This window comes from Lissotriton vulgaris, chromosome 2_1, assembly GCF_964263255.1.
Source record: "Lissotriton vulgaris chromosome 2_1, aLisVul1.2, whole genome shotgun sequence".
In the NCBI taxonomy this organism is placed as follows: domain Eukaryota; kingdom Metazoa; phylum Chordata; class Amphibia; order Caudata; family Salamandridae; genus Lissotriton; species Lissotriton vulgaris.
In genome coordinates, this window is record NC_141687.1 from 1,843,986,653 (window position 1) to 1,844,012,449 (window position 25,797).

General features: G+C 42.0%; 1 protein-coding gene across 2 annotated transcripts in view; it reads left to right on the top strand.

Moving 5' to 3' along the window:
- Window positions 1–19,984, top strand: part of SMAD3 (SMAD family member 3) — a 448,888-nt gene extending 428,904 nt beyond the window's left edge. For both annotated transcript variants that reach the window (XM_086958005.1, XM_086958007.1), the window contains exons 7-9: window positions 1,657–1,794; window positions 5,666–5,810; window positions 16,681–19,984. In XM_086958005.1, the coding sequence (XP_086814131.1) occupies window positions 1,657–1,794; window positions 5,666–5,810; window positions 16,681–16,804 (407 nt within the window). In that variant the 3' untranslated portion in view covers window positions 16,805–19,984. The remainder of the gene's footprint in view (window positions 1–1,656; window positions 1,795–5,665; window positions 5,811–16,680) is intronic.
- Window positions 19,985–25,797: the final 5,813 nt, after the last annotated feature.

Consider the following 25,797-nt stretch of genomic DNA (forward strand, 5'->3'; position numbering starts at 1 on the left):
TCCGACTAGTTCAAATATACTACCTTTATGATGCCTACCTCACACCATTGCGTCTTCACCGCGCTGGGCTCCGATCTGATGCATCCTGTCCCCACTGCGGATACCCCCAGGCTGACTATTACATGGTATGGCTCTGCCCCACAATCACGCGCTATTGGGATTCGGTAACACGGGAACTCACAGAGGTTCTGGGTTGGGAGATTCCCCTTAGCCCGATAAACGTACTCCTGGGTATTACCGAGGGACTGGATGGCTCCAGAGCTGAGAAACTTTGTTTAAACACGGCTCTGATGGTGGCCAAAAGGGATATTGCGGCCAACTGGCTAAACCCCACTGGTCCCACAATGGCGCGTTGGCGCAGGAGGGTGGATTGGTGCACTGCACAGGAGCGACCCATGTATGCGGCCCGAGGCTACCCGAAGAAGTTTCATAGAGTGTGGGGCAAGTGGATCGGGGTAGTAGAAGATTGAACATTCTAGAAGATCACTTTTTGCACTCACAAATGTACTAAGAGCTGGTATCGTTTTTCTTTGCTGACTTTTCTAAAATCAATAAAAATTGATTATCAAAATTTTTTTACAAATATTTATAAATGAAGTATGTATCTCATCAGCACTATCAAGCTTTGTTATGATTCCAGGTGTGGACCACTTGCCCAAATTCAGAGGATTCTAACTCTACCAAGACCAGAAAGTTGGATGAGGAAGCACGCATGCAGTATGGAAGCATGGGAAAACTAGCTCTCAAAAGGCAGGATGGATGAATGGACCTGAACAGTCTAGGACTGACCAGCAGACAGGAGATCACATGGCTCTGGCAGGTTTAGTTGTGTGAATAGCAGCCTGACCTGTGGAACCACTTACATTAATGAAGGTTGAATGGCCTAGAAATATCTGGAAGCCCCCCGACTTTCAAGCCTGCGTGATTGTGGAAGAGTTCCAGTCTCATGCACATGATGCACCCTCTACTAATAATGTGACATTTGGCTAAGGATTCTTGCGAAAAATATTGACTGTTAGTTTTTTTTTTTCTCATCCCTTACTTTCTTCCTCCGCTAACAAATCTACCAGTTGGTTGAGAAATGGAGCAGGTCAGGAAGTGGGGGCGGTATCATAATTATATGTTCACTCGACTACTTGTAGTCTAAGGCTACCCATGCCACCAATTCTGATGATATTCATTAGGTCTTTACACCAATATACTTTGCCAGATTGCCTGAAGTTGAAACCTGCATAGAAGAAGAGGGCACAAGAAGATTGCATGGCCATATATGTGGCGCCATCTTTGCACAATTTTGATTAATAACTTGGGGAAACAGTTTCCCAATTCAATTACTAAGTGGTAGGATACACTTTTGTTGGGAATATGATGATCTTGAATGAGGAGTAACATTCGCCATAAAGTTATAGTTCTGTAATTTTTTCATGCTCTCATATGTCAACTGCTCATACTGTAATTTCAGTCAAAAGTTGACCCCAAGCTGACAACTTAATTCATTGTGTTTTCTCCTTCGGTGTTATTAAAACCACTCGTTATGTGTGTGTGTATATATAGTCTTATGCAAAAAACAAAATCATAATTAAAATTCATACGTAGATTCAAGAGTTTCTTCTAAAATCAATTCTCTTGTAATCTGAATCCCTACTATGTTCCCAGGACGAGGTGTGCGGCTGTATTACATTGGTGGAGAAGTCTTTGCTGAGTGCCTCAGTGACAGTGCCATTTTTGTTCAGTCTCCAAACTGTAACCAACGATACGGCTGGCATCCAGCAACCGTCTGCAAGATTCCTCCAGGTAACGAACTGCTCAAACATCTTTTATACAGTTCTCAGTCTTGTGTAGAAATACACGAACAATTGCAAACAGTATTCTTTGTCTGTATATCTATTTACTTTATGTCACACTTTCAACCCAAAGAACTTCTAAAAAAAAAGTGCTGCTTCTAAAAAAGTGCAAATAAAGTTTATTGAAAATGTTAAATTACTTTAGCCCTGCATGTTTGTGTAGCAGATGTACGGAGACAATAATTCCTCTAGTTTTCATTCTGTGATAGGCAGATTAATAGATACTCGTCATCTTAATTATGATTTTTTTTTTTTACTCCTTTAACCGAATTAGTAGCACCCACTGGACATAACAATCATTGTACAAGCCTAGAGCAAATGAATAGATCCTAAAAATAAAAACTTTTTTTTTTTTTTAAAGCCTTTAAATGGCAGATTCCACAGCTTTCCTACATGCCCCCACTACATCAACTCCGTCTTCTTCACTCAAGCCCCCAACTTCTCTGGTTGTGAGTGCAAAATTGTTATGTTCAGGATAGAATTGAGGGGCTGGACTAAGACTGTCATAGTCTTTAACTTGTATATAATATTACATGCCAACCTATTTAGTACCAGACATTGGATATGCCAGTGTAGGAGTGGTGGTACAAAAGGGGGTGGTGATGGACGGAGCATCTGAATCAATCAAACACTCACACCCAGTCAAAAGATCTGGGTTTAATCCATCACCGTTCTTTAGCCCACTCTGCCACCCCAGTTCAGACATGGCTATATGCAAATCAGTGTGACCCTGTGCCTCATGGGAACAGTTCAGCCCGAACTGCCAAGCCATGTCTTCTCTGGACCGGAAACAAGCTTCCGAGGACTGGTTTCTGGCATTCCAGCCGTCTTCAGCCCGGCTTGCTTGAATCCAGTGGCAAAGTGAGCAAGGGACTCAAGTCTGAGCATACCCTGCCACACTTATGGTGGCCAAAAGTGGTACGAAAGGGGGTGGTGATGGACGGAGCATCTGAATCAATCAAACACTCACACCCAGGCAAAAGATCTGGGTTTAATCCATCACCGTTCTTTAGCCCACTCTGCCACCCCAGTTCAGACATGGCTATATGCAAATCAGTCTGACCCTGTGCCTCATGGGAACAGTTCAGCCCGAACTGCCAAGCCATGTCTTCCCTAGACCGGAAACAAGCTTCCGAGGACCGGTTTCTGGCATTCCAGCTGTCTTCAGCCCGGCTTGCTTGAATCCAGTGGCAAAGTGAGCAAGGGACTCACGTCTGAGCATACCCTGCCACACTTATGGTGGCCAAAAGTGGTACAAAAGGGGGTGTGATGGACGGAGCATCTGAATCAATCAAACACTCACACCCAGGCAAAAGATCTGGGTTTAATCCATCACCGTTCTTTAGTCCACTCTGCCACCCCAGTTCAGACATGGCTATTTGCAAATCAGTCTGACCCTGTGCCTCATGGGAACAGTTCAGCCCGAACTGCCAAGCCATGTCTTCTCTGGACCGGAAACAAGCTTCCGAGGACCGGTTTCTGGCATTCCAGCCGTCTTCAGCCCGGCTTGCTTGAATCCAGTGGCAAAGTGAGCAAGGGACTCACGTCTGAGCATACCCTGCCACACTTATGGCGGCCAAAAGTGGTACGAAAGGGGGTGGTGATGGACGGAGCATCTGAATCAATCAAACACTCACACCCAGTCAAAAGATCTGGGTATAATCCATCACCGTTCTTTAGCCCACTCTGCCACCCCAGTTCAGACATGGCTATATGCAAATCAGTCTGACCCTGTGCCTCATGGGAACAGTTCAGCCCGAACTGCCAAGCCATGTCTTCCCTGGACCGGAAACAAGCTCCCGAGGACCGGTTTCTGGCATTCCAGCTGTCTTCAGCCCGGCTTGCTTGAATCCAGTGGCAAAGTGAGCAAGGGACTCACGTCTGAGCATACCCTGCCACACTTATGGCGGCCAAAAGTGGAACAAAAGGGGGTGGTGATGGACGGAGCATCTGAATCAATCAAACACTCACACCCAGTCAAAAGATCTGGGTTTAATCCATCACCATTCTTTAGCCCACTCTGCCACCCCAGTTCAGACATGGCTATATGCAAATCAGTCTGACCCTGTGCCTCATGGGAACAGTCCAGACCAAACTGCCAAGCCATGCCTTCCCTGGACTGGAAACAAGCTTCCCAGGACCGGTTTCTGGCATTCCAGCCGTCTTCAGCCCGGCTTGCTTGAATCCAGTGGCAAAGTGAGCAAGGGACTCACGTCTGAGCATACCCTGCCACACTTATGGTGGCCAAAAGCGGTACAAAAGGGGGTGGTAATGGACGGAGCATCTGAACCAATCAAACACACCCAGTCAAAAGATCTGGTTCGACATAGAATCCCCTCACTCCAACATTCCATGACCATCATTGTCCCACAAACAATGGGTTAGGGAAGAACCAACAGCAAAGGATAGGAAAGGGGGAAAAGAACAGGAGTAAGAAGGTGTTCCCCCAGGCCGGGAGATACCACAGTTGTTCCTTCTCTTATGTGGGCCCCAAACTATAGAATTCTTTGCCTGCCTCACTTGGTTCCTGTAAGTCTTCAGATATGATTAAAAAACATCTAAACGTGTTTTTTCTAATCCTTCTACTTTAGTCCTTTCTGTTGTTCTAGCACAGGGAAACCCCTTTGGTCTAGCCATGCACTTTCAAATGTGCATAATAATAGTTGTCCATTGCGCCTGCTCACCCTCAAAGCATATTTCCTGGTTGCAATAACATTTACACAACAGGTGTGTGAGCTACAGACCCTTTTGGTCCAGCCTCCCAACATCACCTTTTTCCAGACAAACCAGTGTTAGGAACTCATGTTGCTTTCCTACCAAATATGGTGAGGCCTTTTCATGGTGGATAGTCCACCATTCCTCTGATCTTCTTTGTTGCTCTGCCTCATCTCTTGAAAGAGGAAGAAAGACTCCATTGTTTTGACTTTAATAGAGCACTTTTACTTGGATTGTTACCGAAAAACATTGTGTGGACAATCAGCTGTTTGTGGGTTTCTCTAGGGCGAAGAAGGGCAAGGGAGTGCTAAAGTGTACCATCTCTCGATGAATAATCCTCTGTATTAAGTTCCATTAGAGTTGGAGCAGAAGGTTTGTGTTTGAAAGGCTCCCATTAGCCATTGAGCTGCTGAGCTTACCTGGATGCACCTGTGTGCCTGTGGAGTGGTACTGTGACCTGTGAAGACTTGTCCATTTCAGCAACCCCAGATAATTTTTTTCTGCTGTCTACTACTTCTGCTGTCTACTGATGGACGGCTAAACCCAGAAACACGCATCTAGAGATAACACAGCACTACCTGCACCAACTTTGGTGAAAACCTACAGCAACTTTGAAGTAATTGTACTGCATTGACCAAAATGGAATGAGGAGGCCAGTGCCGGGGATAAGAAGCAGCGTGCTCCCTTCCCCCTTGTGCTAATAGCAGCCCCTGAGCCACTTTATTGTCTTCAATGGAGTACCCAAATATTCTAATGTTCGAATTTTATTTTTTAGTGTTTTCCCTTAGTTCTAGGGATTTTAGGATTGTAGCCATTTATTCTTAGTATAGGTAATATTTACTAAAATACCTTTAACTCATACTCTGAGTCACTGATACATGATCTCAAAGCTGTAGACGTGCATTACATTATTGCTTTAGGATAGTATCAAGGAAACACGCTGCTACATAGATGTTTGTTACTTCAATTTTTAGTATGTGCAAGCCTTTGACAAAGGTCTGCAAGGTTCACATATTAATGCAGCTGCACTTTGCTTTTCAAACCGTTTAAGTTTTCATTTTCTTTTAAACTATTTATGCTAATATGCATTGTTTTTTTCTTTAAAGGATGTAACTTGAAGATTTTCAATAACCAGGAATTTGCTGCACTCCTTTCCCAGTCTGTAAATCAGGGCTTTGAGGCAGTATATCAGCTGACTCGTATGTGCACAATACGAATGAGCTTTGTCAAGGGCTGGGGCGCGGAGTACAGGTAAACCTTTCATGGTTTTTGTAAACAAAAAAAACATCTAATGCAATGAATTACACAGATTTGCATGACTAAATGAATGCCGTTTATATGTCGTATGTCGTACTAAGCATGAAGTAGTATCTGTTAATATAGCAACATTTCAATGTTGTTTCAGAGTTAGTGTTCCATCATTCCACTACTCCTTGCTCACATTGACTGAACATGCCCTTTTCCGCAGTCTTTTTTTCTCACTACTTTTCTGCATCTTTCATGATTTGGACTCTTTAGTTGTAAGAATGACTTTTAGTCCAGTATGCATTCAAGTAAAATAGTAAACATTGCTAAATATTCCTACAGATGAGAGTTTCTGTATTAATCGATCAGTTGACACCCGTAATCCAACACTACTGCATTTCTAACATTAAAACAGTTTGATAACTTCAGGAGCCCCCAGGTCCCACTGTGATACCATCACTGTCTCATGAACTCGCCCCACATGTGCTTGCAATCATTCAGTCCCAGTTTCTAGCCCTGTGCACCATAAACCTGATTACCGAAATGTTCTGCAATATTGATCTGATCTTTTCTGCTGGAAAGATTATAACAGGAGGTCTTTGACTTCTACTAGATCTTGAATCTGTGCCATTTTTTAAAATGGCAGTGCTAGCGCAGGTTCTACATACTGTGCCACCTGAGCATTCATGTGCTCAGCAAACCTACATTATATGTAACTTTCATGCACCTTAATTAACATCCATTGTTGATTGCCAGCAGTCCCAGTTCCTTTAGTGTCCCTGTGTCCAACTGTGGTTTTGACAAATGTTCTTCCAACACTGGTGGTCCTTCTTATTCGTCTTGATCCTCCCCCCCTTTTTTTTTTTACATTAATGGATGTTATACTTGAGTTCCTACGCAATATCAAACTCTTTCCAGCTTAGAGTTGATCAATGGTAGGCTTGTGTTTTTATCTTGCTTTCTCTGTTATCAGGTGAAGTAAGTCATTGAACCAGATCAATGAGTGAGAAGAATCCTTGAAGCCACCTTGGTGGGGTGTCTGCTTTCCATTTACCTCCTCCTACCATGAGTGAAATCTATCCAACAAATCAACAATAGGGATTTTCAGTGGCTAAAGATGACCTGTGCTTGCTGGTTTCAGACTCAAGTTATTCACGCCCCTCTACAGTCACCCTTATGTGCTCTCTTGCCCAGGTCATCAGCCTATACCACCTCCAGTGAAATTGTTTGCAGACAACACTCGAATGTCTTACGGCTGGAGAGGGATTTTGAGCTGACCAAAATAAAAATTACACAATGCTTCAAATACATTTTGATGGATGAAGGGTATCTTCCTGTGTCTGAGGTGGGGAGAAAATTAGACCCTTCTCCTGGAAGTGAAGCTTGTAGCAATCCAGACCTTCCCTTCAACAAGCCATAAAAATGGGACAAGCCAAGGGTTGATACACAAGCTGTAAATAATCTGTGAATACTACTTAACTCTGAAATGTCCTTCGTTCCACTGATAAACTCTGTAGTGAAAATTACAAATCTCCTACTATCCTTGCTAAAGAAAGGTTCAAAGCATGTGTGGGTGTAGATACATATCCTCTGCTTACGCCTGATATATAGTTCTGGGAACGGGGATTACAGCTTGTTTTTCTTCGAAGATATTATTGAGTTATGGGATGTGCCATGACTCCTCCCTTTGTCCATAATGTGCCTGGGCACCACCTCTGCTCTGTATCGTCGGCACAGGTAATGCCATCCTCATCAGCACTGGCCCCTCTTGAAACCATATCCAATTCCACCGCTTGACTTATCAAAGAGAAAAAACCCCAGTTCTTAGAAACCTCCACTGGCTCCCACTTGAGGTTTGGATACAGTTCAAGATTGTATGCATCACTTAAAAAGCTTAACAACCACAGACCTACCTATTTATCCAATCTCCCCATTCTTTCAGGAGGCTCAAAACTATCAAGAAGCAAAACCTCCTTAACCTTATAAACTCCTAAATTCAAGTTCTCTTTAGCTCTAAAGTAGTTCTTCTCAGTTGCAGCACCCAGTTTTTGCAACTCTCTACCCCTTGACCCAAGATGCTGCCATGGTATTCTGTCTTTCATGAAAGGCCTCAAGGCTTATATTTTTAAATCATACCTCAAAGGAGAGTATCCAAGTCTAGGGCAACCACATAGTAAAGTTGTTTCTTCATGGCCCACACATTTTCTTCTGGCTGTCTCCTACTCCATTCATGTTACCTTTATTGATCTGTTTTACTTTGTTGACCCCATGTTACATCTCTCTACATCCCTCCCCCTTTTATCTTACACCCCATCCTCCATCCCATTTCTCTTCATCCCATTTCTTTCCCTCTACTCATGCTGATGTAAGTTGTTTTGTTCCTTGTAAAGTGCCTCAGTACCTGTCCAGGCGCCTAGACTCAATATAAAAACTTCAAATTACTAAAACTCTGAGGCAGAGGTGTTTTCTCTCTTTATTTCCTCATTCCAAAAGACAGTTCCTTCTTTCTACCCAATTCTAGACCTGAAACCACTGAACATCCTGTTGGATCACTTTCATATGACAACCCTGCAGGACTCCGTCTAGGGGTCTTCATGACTGCGTTAGATGTGAATTGCACCGATTTCTATATCCTCACCCAAACTTCCCATCACTGGTTTTGTGGACAACATTGCCAAATTAAAGTCCTATCTTTTAGAGGTACTACAGCTCCCAGGGTGTTCACGAAGTGTCTAGCAGTGGTGGTCCTGATTCTCCGCAGAGGCAGCATTTATATCTTCCCATAACTCAAGTGAATGGCTGATCAAAAGCAGTAGCGGACCACAATGCCTAGCAAAGAGTGGAACCTTTAATTAGGTCTCACAAGGCTCATATGTACTCCTTTTGAACCCCTCCACTCTTGCAAAATACAGTTTCTGTCCTGGAGAGTGGCTTTTTTGGTACCAATAACCTTGCTCTGACTCGTCAACGAGTTAGAATTACTCAGCATTCAAGAGCCTTTCAGTCAAATACACAAGGACATGGAGGTCCTTAGAACTAATCTGAAGTTCTTCACCAAGTCAGTCTCACAGTTCCACTTTACAAGACTATTGAGCCACCCTCATTTTTTATGAAACCAGATTCAGTAGCGGAAAGGATGCTACAGACCTTAAATGTAAAGTAGGCTGCCATTTTCCTTATTGGCAGGACCAAATCTTTCCACAAAACTAACTAGCTCTTTTTAGGTTTTGCTATACCCCTCAAAGGACATACAATTTCCAGGGCAGGCATTGCAGGATAGATTATAGAGTGTGTTCAGACTTGCTAGATCAAACCTACATGTTTACTCAGGGTACCGGCCAGGGCATGCTCTACATTCAAAAAGGGGGCAATCAGGGCTTTTCTATGTAACCTCTCATTAGCAGACATCTGCAAGGCAGCTACCTGGTCAACACCACTCATATTTACAAAACACTACTGTGTGGACATTTTTGCGTGCCACAAAAATCACAGGAATAGGAACCTCAAAATATCCAGACAGCCAGTTTCTGTTTAAATTCATAAAGATACTCACATGTGAAAAATGTTTTGATTTCTCATTTGCTGCATCACAGCTGCTCCATATTGAGAATTTGGCCGAAAAAGCAATATTTATTCTGAGAACGTTCGACCAAATTGCTGATTGCCTCTAATAATGATATCAGTACACCAAAGCATAATTTGTGTCATACATAAAAGGTTTATTGCTGAATATTGAACGTTTTTTTTCTCAGAAATTTAACAAAGGTCCTTTTGTGCAACTTGCGAACCAGTACCCAACTACTGTTTCGTGTCCCAAGACTAGAACAGAGATGGGGCCATATATCCATAGTTTAGTGAGCACCTTCCTGGGAAACCCATCCTTTGTCCCTCCTTCCTGAAACTGATCTTTCACAGTTTCATATTTTACATTTACTTGTAATCAAGGAGACCCCTTATGACACACAAGTAGTTCATGTGTATAAGATTACCACGTACTACTATTATCCTCAATATCTTCCTCTTGTTTGCATTGTGTGACTGATGTGTAGAAAACATAAGGTGCTACAAGGGACTTATTTCAAAGACGTTGACTCTTAGTCGACGAGTGGTATCTCAATTTCACACTCTTAAGTATCCAGAGGATATCAAATTTGTTTCAAACACAGCATAAATGCATGGAAGGTGAAGATAAAAATAAAGCTAGAGAAGGAAGGTTTGTTCAGAAATAAATCTTTACTTTGTAAAAGTGACAAGGGATGTAAACATAAATCAATTCAAGCAAAAAAAGTCATGAACAAAGAAAGACAACAAATTTTTTCTATGGTTCATAACCATGAATATCAACTCCAAATAATTCAAGCAAACAACCCAAATTAAACAATAAAACGTGGTTGTAAGTTGGCGTCTAACGACAGCATTAAAGGAGATGATAGCAAGATGTCGACGTTTCGGTCTTTGTTGTGTTCATCGATAAGACCATCATCAGGACGATGTTATGTTTCAATGCTGTAAACAACTCCCTATGTAAAAATAAATCAATTGTTATAGACCAATTAAAAACAAATTAAATTGACAATTTCATGAACCCTACAAAAGCTCTGGACACATATAACATAAAAATTAGGGACAGTATCAACCCCTTCCCGGTGATACCTCCATCCAGTCTAAAAATCAATGAACAGTCAATATGACTTAGTACAAGTTTTGTGCGGATATTAGGTATAATAACCTAACTAAATCACTCCATCAAACATTTATAAATAATCTTAGTTTAAAAAAAAAAAAAACGGTATATAACCTCAACTAGGTGAATCAAAAGCAAGGAATTCTGTATCATTCAAAGACTTGGAAAAGACTTAACCTTAGTCAGTGTCATGATGGACTCACTTGTACATGTACATTCTTCCTTATGTATCAAGACATCTTTTTCAGGACATTTTCACAAATGATCAAATGACACACTTCTTGAAATGCACATCATGTAGGCAAAACAACAGTATCGTGAGTTAGCAATAATTAAAAGATTACACTACAACAGCTCTGAACAAATCCTCTGTACTTAGGAACAAGACTGCATTTTTATATCCAGAAAACAAGATAATGGCACAAAAATATAATCGAGGTTGTCATCATAAATCACATTCTCATCTCACAACATAGAGCATTAAACTAGAGCTCTGGGCATGTGTAATTATAAATGACAAGTGACATACCAAAGAGTATTTAGAGGGGGCCGCGTTTAGGTGTTCCAGCGGTCTGTGAGGCAATCTACAGGGAGAAAAAATCTACAGGGAGAAAAAAGACCCCATCAGTCTATATGGCGAAGACCTAAGGTGCATTGAATTAAGCTAAATTAGACTAAAATAAATCTACCTCACAACAAGGCGGATGTAAGCCCACGTTTTTCGAATGTGTTGGTTAGTCCAGGCCGAATAATGCACTGTTCTATCTGCAACCAATGAAATTGATTTGTATTAGGCCAGTAAGAAACGCGTAGAAATAATAATTTTACGAGTATTTGTAACCAAAAAGCCGCTGATAGAAAAATGAGGCTCTGCGCAGTTGTTAACAGGTCGAGTACTAAGTAAGTAAGAGTAACGGAGCTCAACGGGTTTAAATAAAGTCAAGGAAAATTGAAACTCAGCAAAGTTATTTTAAAGGGGTACATTTATTTTATATAACTGAGACTAAAAGTTATTCTCTGCCGCCGTTTTTCTGTACTGAACGTCTATGGATTCTAATGTAAAGCGCAAAACCTCGCATCTAGCTTGTAAAGGTACTTACTTCGGAGAAAAACTCGAGCAACACGGAAAAATCACCATCGGTTCGTCTCGATACACTGACTGAACCACGGGTCGGGGTTGTTTATACTGGCTGACCCGGAAGTGAATAACATGCGAAAAAAATGCTCTCTAGCTAAATAGCTCTAAAATGTTAAATAATGTGAATAAACGATTTAAACATCTAGTTGAGCAAGGAGCATGAAGCAATTAACAAATTGTTTATCGCAAAAGTCGGCTGTTGATCGCGTCTAAGGAAGTCGCCATTTTGGATCTGGTTGCAATGCCAAAAACTGACGATGGACATATCGTATGGCTAAAAGGCGGGGGCCATACTGGAATGGGAATCAATCTAATCCAGTGGGTCAAATAAAAAGTGCAGAGAAATTCTGATATTAGGATGACAAAAACGATCATCACACAGAGTGCATATAATTCACCAAACATACATTGATTAAACATACATTGATTATCTTCATTCGATGGACATATTGAACAGTTCTAGTTTGCCTACTACTCTTAGCTAAGGCGTGCCAACGCGTGCCATTCTGTGTAGGAATTGAGGCCCCTTTTGACAGAATCGGCTAGGCAAATCCAGCGTTGCTCTTTGATAGTTAATAGATGATCAACATTTGGTTGTCTGATATTGGGTTTGATCACTTCAATAATCCACCAATGAAAATCATTCTCAGTGTGATTTTTAAGAGAAAAATGCTCCACCAGTGGAGCATATTCAGTATGACAGCGAATCCTCGATTGGTGTTGTAGGATTCTTTTTTTGATAGGTTGAGTTGTCTTACCGAAATACCTCATGCCACATGGGCATTGAATGCAGTAAACGACATTCGTCGTATTGCAGTTTGAAAAGTTCCTGAGTTTATAGCATTTGTTGTTCAACTCAAATTGTTTGATGTTGGAAGTAGTGTTGCAGGCCAGACAATGATTACATTTGTAATGTCCCTGTAAGGGACTCAATTGTCGCATATTGTCCACTATGTCAGAGTCTTTTTTATACTTGTACGCATGGACTAGCCTATCTCTAAGATTTTTAGCTCTCTTGTTTTTAATTGGTCTATAACAATTGATATTTTTTTACATAGGGAGTTGTTTACAGCATTGAAACATAACATCGTCCTGATGATGGTCTTATCGATGAACACAACAAAGACCGAAACGTCGACATCTTGCTATCATCTCCTTTAATGCTGTCGTTAGACGCCAACTTACAACCACGTTTTATTGTTTAATTTGGGTTGTTTGCTTGAATTATTTGGAGCTGATATTCATGGTTATGAACCATAGAAAAAATTTGTTGTCTTTCTTTGTTCATGACTTTTTTTGCTTGAATTGATTTATGTTTACATCCCTTGTCACTTTTACAAAGTAAAGATTTATTTCTGAACAAACCTTCCTTCTCTAGCTCTATTTTTATCTCCACCTTCCATGCATTTATGCTGTGTTTGAAACAAATTTGATATCCTCTGGATACTTAAGAGTGTGAAATTGAGATACCACTCGTCGACTAAGAGTCAACGTCTTTGAAATAAGTCCCTTGTAGCACCTTATGTTTTGAACCATAAACTGCCCAAGCCTACAAGGGTTTATTGGGTTTCCCCTGTGAGAAAACTTGATGTGTAGAAAGGCTTACCTTTCTGTTCCCTCTTCAGTCCTTTCCTTTGGTGGAAAAATTGGTGTGCTACCCAAGGGTAGACAGATAAATTATTACCCATTTTATTAAAGTTAATTAATTTCAATATATGTGTTCTTGTCTTGAGTACATCTTTGCCACAGTCCAGTTGAAGAGCGTTTGCATTGTTGATAAATAGATCGACTCAAACGCACTTTCATGTTTAGTCACTTTTGGAAAAATATGTTGTTAGTTCAAATGAGCCAATTAAGTATCATCTTACTCCACCTTCATTTGAGAAGATTCCTCATAGACCAAACTAACCACAAAAGCTACAGCTAAATAAAAGCTTTTGCAAAAATGCAGAAGCACTCCACTCTTGCCCTTTCTAGTACCTATCCTGGAAAGTGGCTTCTACATTTGCAATAACCACTCTCAGCTGCATTAGCGAATGCAAGCACTCGCATTAAAGGAACATTTAATTCAGGTTCTTTAGCACAGGGTTTGAAATCAGGTTCTCTTCTGACCCTTGTGCTACCAGACTCCTGGCTTCAGCTGCGGAAATTATGAACCCTAAAATCAATATGATCATTAACACCTCCATGCGGGATGCTCTGGTCCCAGTGACCTGTTAGCAGGCTACAATTCTCCCCCTCCTATAGAAGCTCTCCCTGGACCCCTCATTTCCCGGTAATTACCCCACGATTTCGCTCCTGCCCAGTCTGGCTAAGGTGTGCGAGAAGGTGGTTACTAACCAACTGACTGAGTATGTCGAGGCTATGGGTTTGCTCCATCCAGCTCAATCTGGGTTCCGTGCTTCATATAGCATGGAGTCCGCACTATTGGAGGTGTCGGAAACGATCAGGGAGTGTCTGGATGCCGGCGGTAGGGTGACATTGGTTATGCTGGACCTATCAGTGGCAATCGATACGGTGCCTCACTCCTTGCTTCTTGATCATCTCTTGCAGATTGGCATATTCGGATCTATGTGGGGCTGAATCAGGTCCTTCTTGGAAGGCCAGTCGCAGCAGGTCTGGCTGCCACCCTGTGCCTCTGCTCCCCAGCCAGCGATTACAGGTGTCCCGCAGGGGTCGCCTCTTTGCCCCCTTCTTTTTAACATCTATGTCACCCCATTGGTCTGCTTGGCAGAGAAATTAGGGACTAAGTGATAGCCTATGATGATGACACCCAGCTTCTGTTTTCTTAGGGAAGGGATGATGATTCTGTCCTCTCTGTCCAACAATGTCTGTCCTCTGTCTTTCACTGGCTCGCTCAGGCGCAGGTTAAGTGCAATGAGGAGAAGTCCGAGCTCCTTCGGTATGGCAAATTTCCTGCAAACTTCAGAGAGAAGCTGTGGCCTCCGGGTTACCCCCTGCCTAGCACCAAGGGTAACCATGCCAAGAATCTGGGTTTGTGGTTCGAGGAGAACTTGACCTTTTCGATCCAGGTCAAGCGGCTGGCAGGGACTTGCTTTGGAATTTTGAAATCTCTGAGGAAGTGTCTTCTTTTTCTTCCTGGACCTGCTAAGGAAACTGATGTCTGCGCTCTGATCCTCTCCCGCCTAGATTACGCCAATGCACTATAAGCTTGAATTCCAGGCTACCTCTTGAACAAACTGCAGGTAGTTCAAAACTCTGCTGCCAGACTCCTGCTGGGTCTTTCCAGCAGGAGCAGTGTGCGCTTTCATCTACGAACTCTGCACTGGCTGCCTTTGGAGGCACGAATAAAATAAACATTTTGACTATTTCCCACAGCACCCTTCATGGCCTAGGACCTATATACTTACAGAAGAGGTTCGATTTTTACGTCCCTCTGAGACATCTGCGTTCTTCCTCGCAACTCCTGGCACAGATCCCTTGGTTTAACCGTCAAAGGCTTGGAGGGAGCTCCTTCGCCCATAACGCGGCTCTGGCATGGAATGCCCTGCCGCTAGCTCTGAGTGGCATTCAAGATCCAGCGACTTTTAAGAAAAAGTGAAAAACCTTTCTCTTTTAGCTCTGCCTCTGTTCTGGTCCCCTTTTCAAGTTTGCGCCGGGACACTAAGTATCCGTGCGCGCTTCCAATTCATATAACATAACATAGTACTAAGAACCAACCCTAAGTTCCTGCCCAAGGTGTCTCCCTCTTCTTCTTCTAAACTTCCAGTCTTTTTTTCCCCAACCAGGCTCGGTAACAGAGAACAGTGCAATGCGCTCTCATGTATTATCATATATCACTTCGACAGGAGTAAGCCTTTCCGTTGGTCAGACCAACCCTTTGTGTTCTTCACTAAGCCTCACAAACCTATATCCAGAGAAGGTATTGCTATATGGAAAGTTAAATGCATTCAGACCTGCTATTACAAAACCAAGACAGCTCTTCCTGTTAAACCCAGGGCACACACTACACGAAAAAAGGCTGCGACTGTGCCCTTCCTAGGGAACATTTCCCTAGCTGACATATGTGAATCAGCCTGCTGGTCAACCCCACAAACCATTCACCAAAAACTATTATGAGGACCTTATTTCAGATCTGTATCTTCCACATGCTAGCCACCACTTGTAGAAGGGTAGTGCTTTACAGTCTATATAGGGCCTGTATGTCTACAGCAACACATGCTACCCACATAAAATGTTACTTCCATGTAAGCACCTGTTTGTAGCGTGTAGTGCTGCAGATTCGCATACTCCTGCCCCACCCTGGAAGCATATGCTCTAATCTCAGATCTCTTCTATCTACTATTTAAGCTCCTTTTGCAATACGCATGAGCATCACACTCTTTGTACTCAACACTCGATGGTACTCTTACCCGCTGTGCTGAGAAAAATCTAACATGAAGTTGGTGCCCATTCACATTGCCAGCTAGGGGAAGAGTCACTATATACTTGTGGCTCGAAAAAGTTCTTCAAAGAAAAAAACGTAAAGTCCAGGTTTAAGACTAGATGGGTGGAGTAAACAGAACATGAGAATCTATAGCACCACAAGCGACAAACAGATACTTACAATGTAAGTAATATATTCCTTACTACAAATGTTGGCTTTTCTTTGAAGGTTAAATAATTAATCATGAAAGCAAAGATGTTGATTCGATTAATGCTCCTAGGGGAACACAGTTGATTCCAGCTGTCATAAATGTAGAGGAACAGAACACATTACGCTTCTTAGTCGTGGTTTCCATAGGTGGTTTTAAGGGCTATTGACCTTTTCCTCCCATATTGGCTCAAAATGGATTTATTTTCTGGAAAACAAAATACAATCTAAAATAGAAGCAGGTACCACCCATGGGTGCAGCTAGGTTTGAGGTTGTGTCGGAGAACGCATTAATCAAAATGCTAACCTGATGGATGAGAATACTTTTTTTAAAGTTCAAGCATGCATCTCATATAGGTTCAGTCTTTTTACAAAGATGTCTGTTTTTTTAAAGGCTTGTGCATACAGATTTTTTTCCTTAATCATTAACCCTACGTTTTCACTTTTTTTTATCTTGTAGGCGTCAAACTGTGACCAGCACCCCATGTTGGATTGAATTGCACCTCAATGGACCTTTACAATGGCTAGACAAAGTTCTCACACAAATGGGTAGCCCAAACCTCCGTTGCTCCAGTGAATCATAAAGGATCTTTCTTTGGGTGTGAATTATGAGCACGGCTGAAACATATGAAACAAAACACTAGAACAATGCAAAGTGCTCACAAATGTCCTATTTATTGATTGTTGAACTTTGAGAAAATGCTGATGTCAACTAGTGGCCTCTAATGGCACTTTACAAACACGAGATTAGCACTTCGGTGGCATGAATATGGGCCATTTAATTCATCAAGAGGAAAGGCGTTTGCGTCAAATAAGAAACTCATACTCCGTATATTGTGCTGCTGGTTATCCATATAGCCTTGTCTAGATTGGTTGACAGTCATATGCAGAAGTGGAGATCAATCATCCAGAAGACAGGCTCACTTACTCAGGAGTCTTGATTTTTACTAGTGCATCATACCGCAGTGCATTTTTTTTAATAGCCACATCTTCTCAAGAATTCTTTATGCACTTCAGTCAAAATCGGGCACAGTTTTGTGCTACTTTAAAAAGATGCCTAGTGCAAAGATTAACAATTTGTTAGATTTAGTTTTGTTTAAAATAACAGCATTAGTACCAATCCCTGTTCGAGAGGGCTGTTGATCAGGCCTTTCTTATTGACAGGGTTTTTCCTTCTTGCCCCTGGGAGCATCAGATGTTTCAGTAGTACTACACAAACTGTTAAAAGGGTTAAAGACCTTTATGGTTGTGACTAGTACTACTGCAGCGCCTCCTTCAGTTCTGAACATCTCTTTTCCCCTGTTAGAGGCGTATCAGAAGCAGTGTGCTACATGCAAAACTTATTCTCATGTTAGCAGAGGAATTGGCGCAATACCTCAGAGAGGCACATGGTCTATGAAATCATTGAAAACACGTGCCAAATACGTTTTATTGGCAGATTTCCTGGTTGTCTAGCACAACCAAGGAATAAACCTGCCAGTGTGCTGAGGGGAGGTTTAACATCTCTCGCGCATTAACTCACTGGTCCTTTTGTATCAAGTGGCAACTTTTATTTTACATCTCTTCTTAAAACCTAATATAAGTCGTTAATGCTTTGGGCAACTTGTGTAGTTCGCCTAAAAGTCTTCACTTTTTTGACCAAATGTATTATTCACCATGATTTTTCATGGCTTTGAGGTATTGTCAACATATAATTGTGTTGTTAAGTAGAAATGCATTGTCTTGTCAAATGCTTTGCTGGCTATGGAATTTTTATAATGTATGGGCATAGTGTCCAGAATACCTTTTTAATGTAATCAATAGATTTTTAATGTCCAGTTTTTTAAATAACTTTGTCTATAATGCCGTTTGCCAATTTTATTGACAAGGTTTGTGCCTATAAATTTTGTACTGTTGCGATTTTTATGGTGGCTTGCAATTGTTTATTAACATTTACCTGAAAGATCAGGTGTGCAGGCATTGCCCCATCACGTCCGAAGACGCAGCGGAGGCCGAAGATATTCTCGACACCGGTAGCAAAGCTAGCCTCTGTTTTGAAGACTCCATTGGCGTCCAAAGCACCTTTGGATCTAAAAATAGCCTGGGTGCCTAAGCCATCGGGGTCAAAGACAACAATGGATCCAAAGCCGGTATCTGCACCAAAGCCTATCAGAGACAAAAATGCCCTTGAAGCAAGGCTGCAATGACTCGGAGCACCACATCATGCAACGCCTCCAAGAGGAATTGCACAAGAAAAACAGTAGTATGCTAACACGTCCTTTCATTTAAGTCTCTAGTGGTGTAAAAAGCAGCTTCCTATGAGAATGTGACCAATAGTGGAGGAAAACAACAAACTGTATTTTGTGAAATCCAGCTGGTTGTACTGAACACTTTGGCAAGAAACGTATGCTCAAATGCACAATAGGGATAAATATGTTCCTTTTATCTCTGTGAGATGGGAATTACCTTCCAAGACACTCCATTAAGCCGTGTCTGTATTGGCTGTAAAAAGCCAACATCCATACATAAGCTTCTGTAACATGTCTTTTGTATAACATGTAAGCTTGTAATCCAATTTATTTTTGCATTTCTCTTCTAATATGTTTTAATATTACTATGTGTATTCTATCAAGGCTCTGTGGCAGCTTTTTATAATGTGGAGTTTTGAAGACATCATGACTTAACTATGGATTCCAAGTACTAGGGCAATTCAAGAAGAAATAAATGTGCACTGTAGTACCCCTTTAATGCACAAATCCCCACTTGGAATTAATCCCAATAGAAGTGACATGGCTGGCAAATTTGTGTAAAAGCATGACAGACTTTTTGATGTTATTGCAAAAGAAATAGATGGGCGTTTTACAAACAGTATCAGGAGATTAAACAGCTGAAAGTAAAAGCTGCACCTCACAAAATGCAGATGTGCTTACAGTAGCAGAACACTCGGCTATGAGCTGCTTCCTGTAATTCACAAAAGTATGATTTACGTCATGAGCATGGGAAGTTCTAAAAATCATAGTTATTTATTTTGGTTTTGGTGTGATTGCAAACAAGGGAATATGGCGCATTGGTTCCTCCAGATATTTTGATAACTGTTCACTGTATTCAGTGCTAAGATCACCATTTGTCCTTCAACTCTTTATAACATATGACTGGAAAATCAAAAAGCAGCTTCATAGAGTAGGCTTGTTGGTATAAATCCTTAATCATTGCTGAGGCTGATGATCAAATGTAATGCAGAAGTGACGTAGAAAGCCTTGGAAATCCACATTTATTGTCTGGGGTATATATAACTCCTTTCTGTCATCTGTTCTTTCCTACAACATAAGAAAATGTTTTTCTGTATTATAACTTGTGTTTTCAAACCAACATTTTTGTTGTTTTTGATTACCGTAGCTTTTCTGGGGAAAATATGTAAACGTATTCACTGCATTTTTTAAAAGCGTCCTTAAAATATATCTCAAACATAACATGTCTTGTACATTTTTGTGTTTGTTAAAAGATCTCCTGCTATCGGAGGTAAAATCTAAGAGCACATTTTACAGAAAATGTTTGGTGATGTGATGGGGGACTTAAATATTTCCTCATGAAGACTGAAAGATCCGTACCCAATTGGCTGTTAGGGTCCATTTGATGTAATGACAGGAGGGTCTCTTAATATTACTATTTTGTCCACTTTGTGTAGATTGTTTATGCTTGTTTAAATGCAACTTCTTTCACTTTTGTCGTATTTTGTTTTTGCTTATTCATTTATTTTCAGAGTAAAGTTTTTATCCTATGTTAAATGTTTCCTTTCTTTATCTTTTGAGAGGTTTAACGCCTTAACCGCAGCGGTTTTTCCGCTGCGGTGCAGGCGTTCTAACGAGTGGGCGGGGCTCGGCCGACGGCAGCACCCGCGAGGTAATCCGACGGGAGCACGGAAGGGGTTAAGGTTTAGTACTTTAATTTTTAGCCTTGTTTTGTGTACTTTGTTGTGTTATTTCAGTTTTTCCTACCTCATTCCAAAATGGAGTTCACTCCTTTCAGATTTTGCAATTCTAAGAATATTACTGTCTGCATCATTACTGGCTGTCTACCCCCTAACAATGACACCATTGTGCATTGTTGTAATCCACAATTGTCAGGGAGATAGATGAGGACAATGTCTCTTTTTGCACTGACTTTGCACGATCTTCTGGAATTAGAAGTAGAGGATCATCCTGAAACTGCTACCTCGGCTTGGTCAAGTGATAATTCTTCTGAAATGTACTATAACATGAAATAGTTACAAATCGAAAAGAGCCCTGTTTCGTGAATGAAAATTTGCAGAAAAAGCATTGTGCATTTTGTGCCAAATTGCTTTTGAGGTTAGACAATCACAATCAATGGACCATGAGACTCCACCCAAAACCTTTTTCTTTAGCAGTATTTATGAACAAATATATTCATGACTCCGAATTGAGTCTAAGACCCATTGTACTGTTATCCTCAAAAGGGTTTCTTTTGTTAAGCTCCAGATTATTCCAGAAAATGTATGATTTACTCCTGGACTGATTATATTTCTGTGTCTGGAGTCACTCGCCACTTTTGAGCAGTTTGTTGTTGGTCTTACTCTTCAAAAGTTTTAGAGTTTACATTGAGTCTGAACATCTTCAGTGTCTAGGAATGGTTCACTCCATGTTTTACATTTTTGTAGAGGAATTGTCCTCCGCAAAGGCTGCCCTGTAATATTGTTACTCTTAATTCATTAAGTAGAGGTGGTAAGTTCTGTATTTCTTCACAAAACACAGGAGAACCAAATGGTTTTCAGACACCTTAACCACATCGCCGCTGCACCAATTCCCCCCCGGTGCTGAACTTTTCTGATTTACAGCATTTTATGACGAGCTGGGCTCGTCATCAGTGTGCGAGGAGGCTACACCATGACGAGCCCAGCTCGTCATGAGTGTGGAAGGGGCTAAACACATGCAGTGAAGATTTTATAGAACCCTTTTTACATAAACCGACTTGATGTTGACATTTCCGTTTGAGTCCAGAGAAGGAACAATGAGTGCCTAGCCCAGACCCTGTTTTGTAAAGGAACATTTAGTGTCAAGTTTTATTGTTTCCACAACAAGAGACATGTTAGCGAACCCAGCCTCAGTCTCTGCAGTTGTAAATAGGAAAAGTAATGCAACTGACTGCTAAGAGGACAATCCCTATTAGATTGTCAAAGGCTGTTTTTCAGTGTATATATGATAAATGATATTGCAAAAAATTGCACATTTTTTTTTAGTAGTAAGGCATTCTCAAACTCTAGGGAAAAAATGACAAGGAGATACTGCAATGTAATACTTTAATTAATAATCATGGATGCTAGAATAATTCCCCACAGCATGCATGGACCCCAAAGCACTTTTCATAGATGTATTGTCCATTGAAACAGCATTTAGGGTGTCGGTGTCCATCTGTCCTTATGATGAGCAAAACCCTATTGTAACCTATCTGAGACTAAAAGTTTTCCTGGAAACTCAATAATGAATCTTAATAAGCAGTTTCAAACCTGCATTGCTGTATCTGATATGCCAGAAAGGCAACAAAGTGTATGAGAGGGAAATAAAAAATGAAGCCCAATATGCTTTCAATGAAAGGTGAGACAAAAATTCCTCTCTCTTTAAGAGTCCAGGTGATTCCACTACCCCTGATGCACTGTGCTTGCAGTTACCTGACAGAGCTATTTCTGTTTTCTTGCTCCTGTAAGTAGGATCTCAGAGAACAAGTGGGGTTTCACACCTATTATTTGACTGAATTTTGATAACTAAACTTAATTTTATAATTTTCAGTCTTGTCTTTAACATTGATCTGTTGAGTAATTACATGCTGCTTTCAGCTTAGGTATATATTTTTGTTTTCAGAAATGTCCCTTCTTTGGGAGTGAAAAGGCTGTCTCTGACCACCTCGCCTCCCCCCTCCCCACACACACAGACAAAGTCGGTGCAGTATGTCTGCCGGTCTCACAATCGGTCAAGCACTGTGACAGCTGTGTAAAAAAAAAATATATATTCCAACAGGACTTTGAAGGACTGAGAAGGCATCAGACTCAGACGAATGATGCCGGACAGGAGAGTGTAGGAGAGAAGGAGGAAGAAAAAAAAGTAGAAGAGTCATCCTCTCATTCGTTCTCTGAAAGACAGCCTGCTTCTCAGAAGGGTCGGCATAGTGGCGGCAAAGGTATTGACTTCAAAGGTTTTGCCTCTGTCCTGCAGTTCATTGAAGGAGGGTTCAGTGTCTACTTCTCAGCGACATTATTGAGAGAATGTCAACACCTGAAGTCTTCAGACGCTCACCGACGAAAGCTGGTCACAGTTCGACGTTAAAGGCAACGCTGAGAACAGCATCTAAATCAGCTTCGACTTTGATATCCGTGGGATTCCCATCACTGACATTAAAGACAGATCACAATCACACCTCTCCATGTCTTAAGAGATGCAATAGGACTTATTCTAAGTCCCCTTCAACTCTGAAATGGCTACAAGTGTCCCCATCCTCTACGACTTTAATACCTATGACTGGTACACCATCTCCATCAATGACGTCTTTAGCCTCGATGTTGCTTCTACATTCACTGCGACTAGCATCACCTTATCAACAAGGTGTGTCCCCTGATGTGACACCCTGTTTTTCAACTTCATCTTTGACCCCAAAAAAACTGAATTGTTACCTAAACTTCCGCAAGACTCTGCTGCATCCAATCACACCAGATCGACATCCACTTTCTTTCAAGCCTATTTGGCCAAAAAAACCCTTTGAGGATCTACTTCAGGTTTGTTTGCAATCCTTATAGTTGTTGCCTCTAAAAATGATATCGAGACCAAATTAAATTTCTTCACTACGCAAAAGAAGATCATCTCTTATGTATTCTTCAGCCTCTTCACATCGTACTGCAGAAAGGAGAGAAAGGTAAAAAGGACCTTCCTGGTCTCCCATTAAAGACTCAGATGATACTAATTAATCTTATACGCTAACTTCGCCAGCTGCGTCACCATTTTGTCTCTTCCATTGAAGGCTTTGCGACCTTTCAAGAAGTACTTATCAAGGGAACAGCTAAACTGAACATTCTTTTGACGGCTCTGCATCTTACAGTTTCTGTAATTCTAGAAACTTTCCAGACAAGGCAGTTATGAAACCGTTGCTTTCCCAAGTATCTGGCCTACTTGACATCACAGAGGAAACGTTTCTTACTCCTGTCAGTATAAAGTTTGCCATTCCACACCTAGTGGAAAAATATAAGACACTACAATAGGAACTAGACTTCATGAAAACGGAAACCAAGCCGGATTCAGGTATGGTAACTGGTGAGAAGAAGGCATGCTTCATCTCTGGAAACTACATTAAACCAGAGCAAGCGAGCAAATGTCTGGATGCTACTGCCAGAAAAGTTTTTGTGACAGCCGCTACCTGTTTAAAGAAGTAAAAGTTCAATATCACGCCTCAGAAGGTATTAGAGGGAAGTATACCAGGACATGCGATCCTTTACAAATGACTTGATAAAACCGCGGTAGCAAGACTTTGCTTGAATGTAGCATGACAATTCATTGATTTCTAACTTAATTGTTAGTGTAGCAGTTGATTCCATAGAATGTGCAGCCATGGGATACTGTGTAGACGTATATATTCGTAGATCCTATTGTCTTCACCTTGGTAAGTTATTTGTGTATGTATGGTGCACTTGTCACCTGTGAAGCTATCCAGGATATATGTAGCTCATACGTGAAACCAGCCTTTGAGGACTTAAAACTCGAAGAGCCAGATCTTCAGCTTCTTGCAGAAGTCCAGAAGAGAAGAGGAGACTCGATGTGTTGTGGTAGGTCTTTCCCAGTGTTAGGAGCCTGGTATGAGAAAGCACGACATCCTGCTCTGCTTATGTGTGTGTGCATGGGGTGTGAACTAATGAGGGACGAGCAGAGCTGAGTGTCTGGAAGGGTGGTGGAAGTGAATGCACCTATTCAGATAGGCAGGACATGTATTGCAGAATGCTTTGTATGTGTGGGCAAGGAGTTCAAAGTGTGTGCGCTTGTGTATCGGGAGCCAGTGGAGTTCCTGAAGGTGGAGTGTGATGTGAACTCTGTGTGGGAGGTTAAGAACTAGTCTGACTGCTGCTTTTTGGATGGTCTGCAGTCTTGTGCGCTGGTTGATTATACCTGCATAAAAGGTGTTCCCATAGTCTAGTCTGCTGATAATGAGGACTTGGGTGATTTTGAGTTTTCTGGGTGTTGTCTTGTAGCCACACAAAGAATGTATTCAGCATCTTTAGAGTGCTGAAACAGGACAAGGCTACAGCGTTAACTTGGGTGGCCATGTCCCATTTGTTGTCTATGATGCTTTTGAGGCTGGTGGGGGAGTGGCTAATAATGCATGAAGATGGCTGTGTTCTAAGGAGCTCCCGGGCCCATTCTCCCCCCTGAAACCACCATTCATCCTGCATATTAGGGCTCTACTGCTACCGGCACTGGATGCCTACTGCTGTTTCACTGTTGTGGAGGTCTGCCAAGGCCGCGGCGAGGGGAATGGTGTCGAGGCCGAGTTGGGAGGCAGATGCTCCTGGTCATTTACGTGATCAGGGCCTGGCCTCCTGATGTCCATGCTCCTGTCTGCCTGACCGGTTTCGACTTCCAATCTGCTTACTGTGGAAGAGAACCTGTGTGAGGGTCCGCATCAGGACCAGGCAGACACATTGGCGACTGGAGAGTGTGGAGTGCTCTGTCTGGGAAGGCCTGCAATGCCCTCTACCTATGACTCGTGCTTGCCCTGTGCTCTCCCGGGCAGAGGGCCGCTGTGGCGGCTTCGCCCATGTGGTCTTTGGCTGCCCGTACTTTGGGACGAGGAAGGAGATCAGTGAACCTCTGCTGCGCCACACTATTGTTGAGTACCTTCCAGCTGGGAGGGCCCCTTCATGCCGCATTACTCCTGGGTGAGAACTCCCCACGTTGAGCCTACTGAATCAGGCTCCCACTACTACACGCTGGACTCTGCCATGACCACGAGTATTCCAAGACAACACTGTGGCATGCCTTAGGCCCACGGGGTGCTGCTTATTGCTGTTGGAGGGTTCAGACGACATTGGGTTGCATCTGTAACAATATTTTGTCACTGGCTCCTGTAGTACTCTTGGGGTGCCTGATGTAGGATTGGGACTAAGGTGGATCACCCTGATAGAGGGGAAGCCGTGATTTTGTTAGTGCACCCCTGGGAGCATCCTGTGGCACCCTTCCCCACCGTAGTTTAAATGTCCATCATCGGCATGAATCGTGCAGTCAAAGATGGGGTGAGCAGATCCAATGAAGACTGCTCCCCTCCTAAACGGGGATGAACTCACAATGGCAACTGCAAGCAGGGGGAAGTCTGGGTCACAGTTGATGGGCCTTAAACTTGACCGCATTCTGGCAATGATCAATACGCTAAGGATACTTTCGAATTCAAAATAGACAAAGTCTTTATGGTCCTTGGAATTTTATGGGATGATCACAGAAGACGGTCAGGGACAAAGTCAAGTGCCTTGACGAAACTGATATGCACACTGTGGTCCAGGATTTGTGGCACTAGGGGGAAGTTCTTGGTGCAGAGGTCCAACCTGCATAAC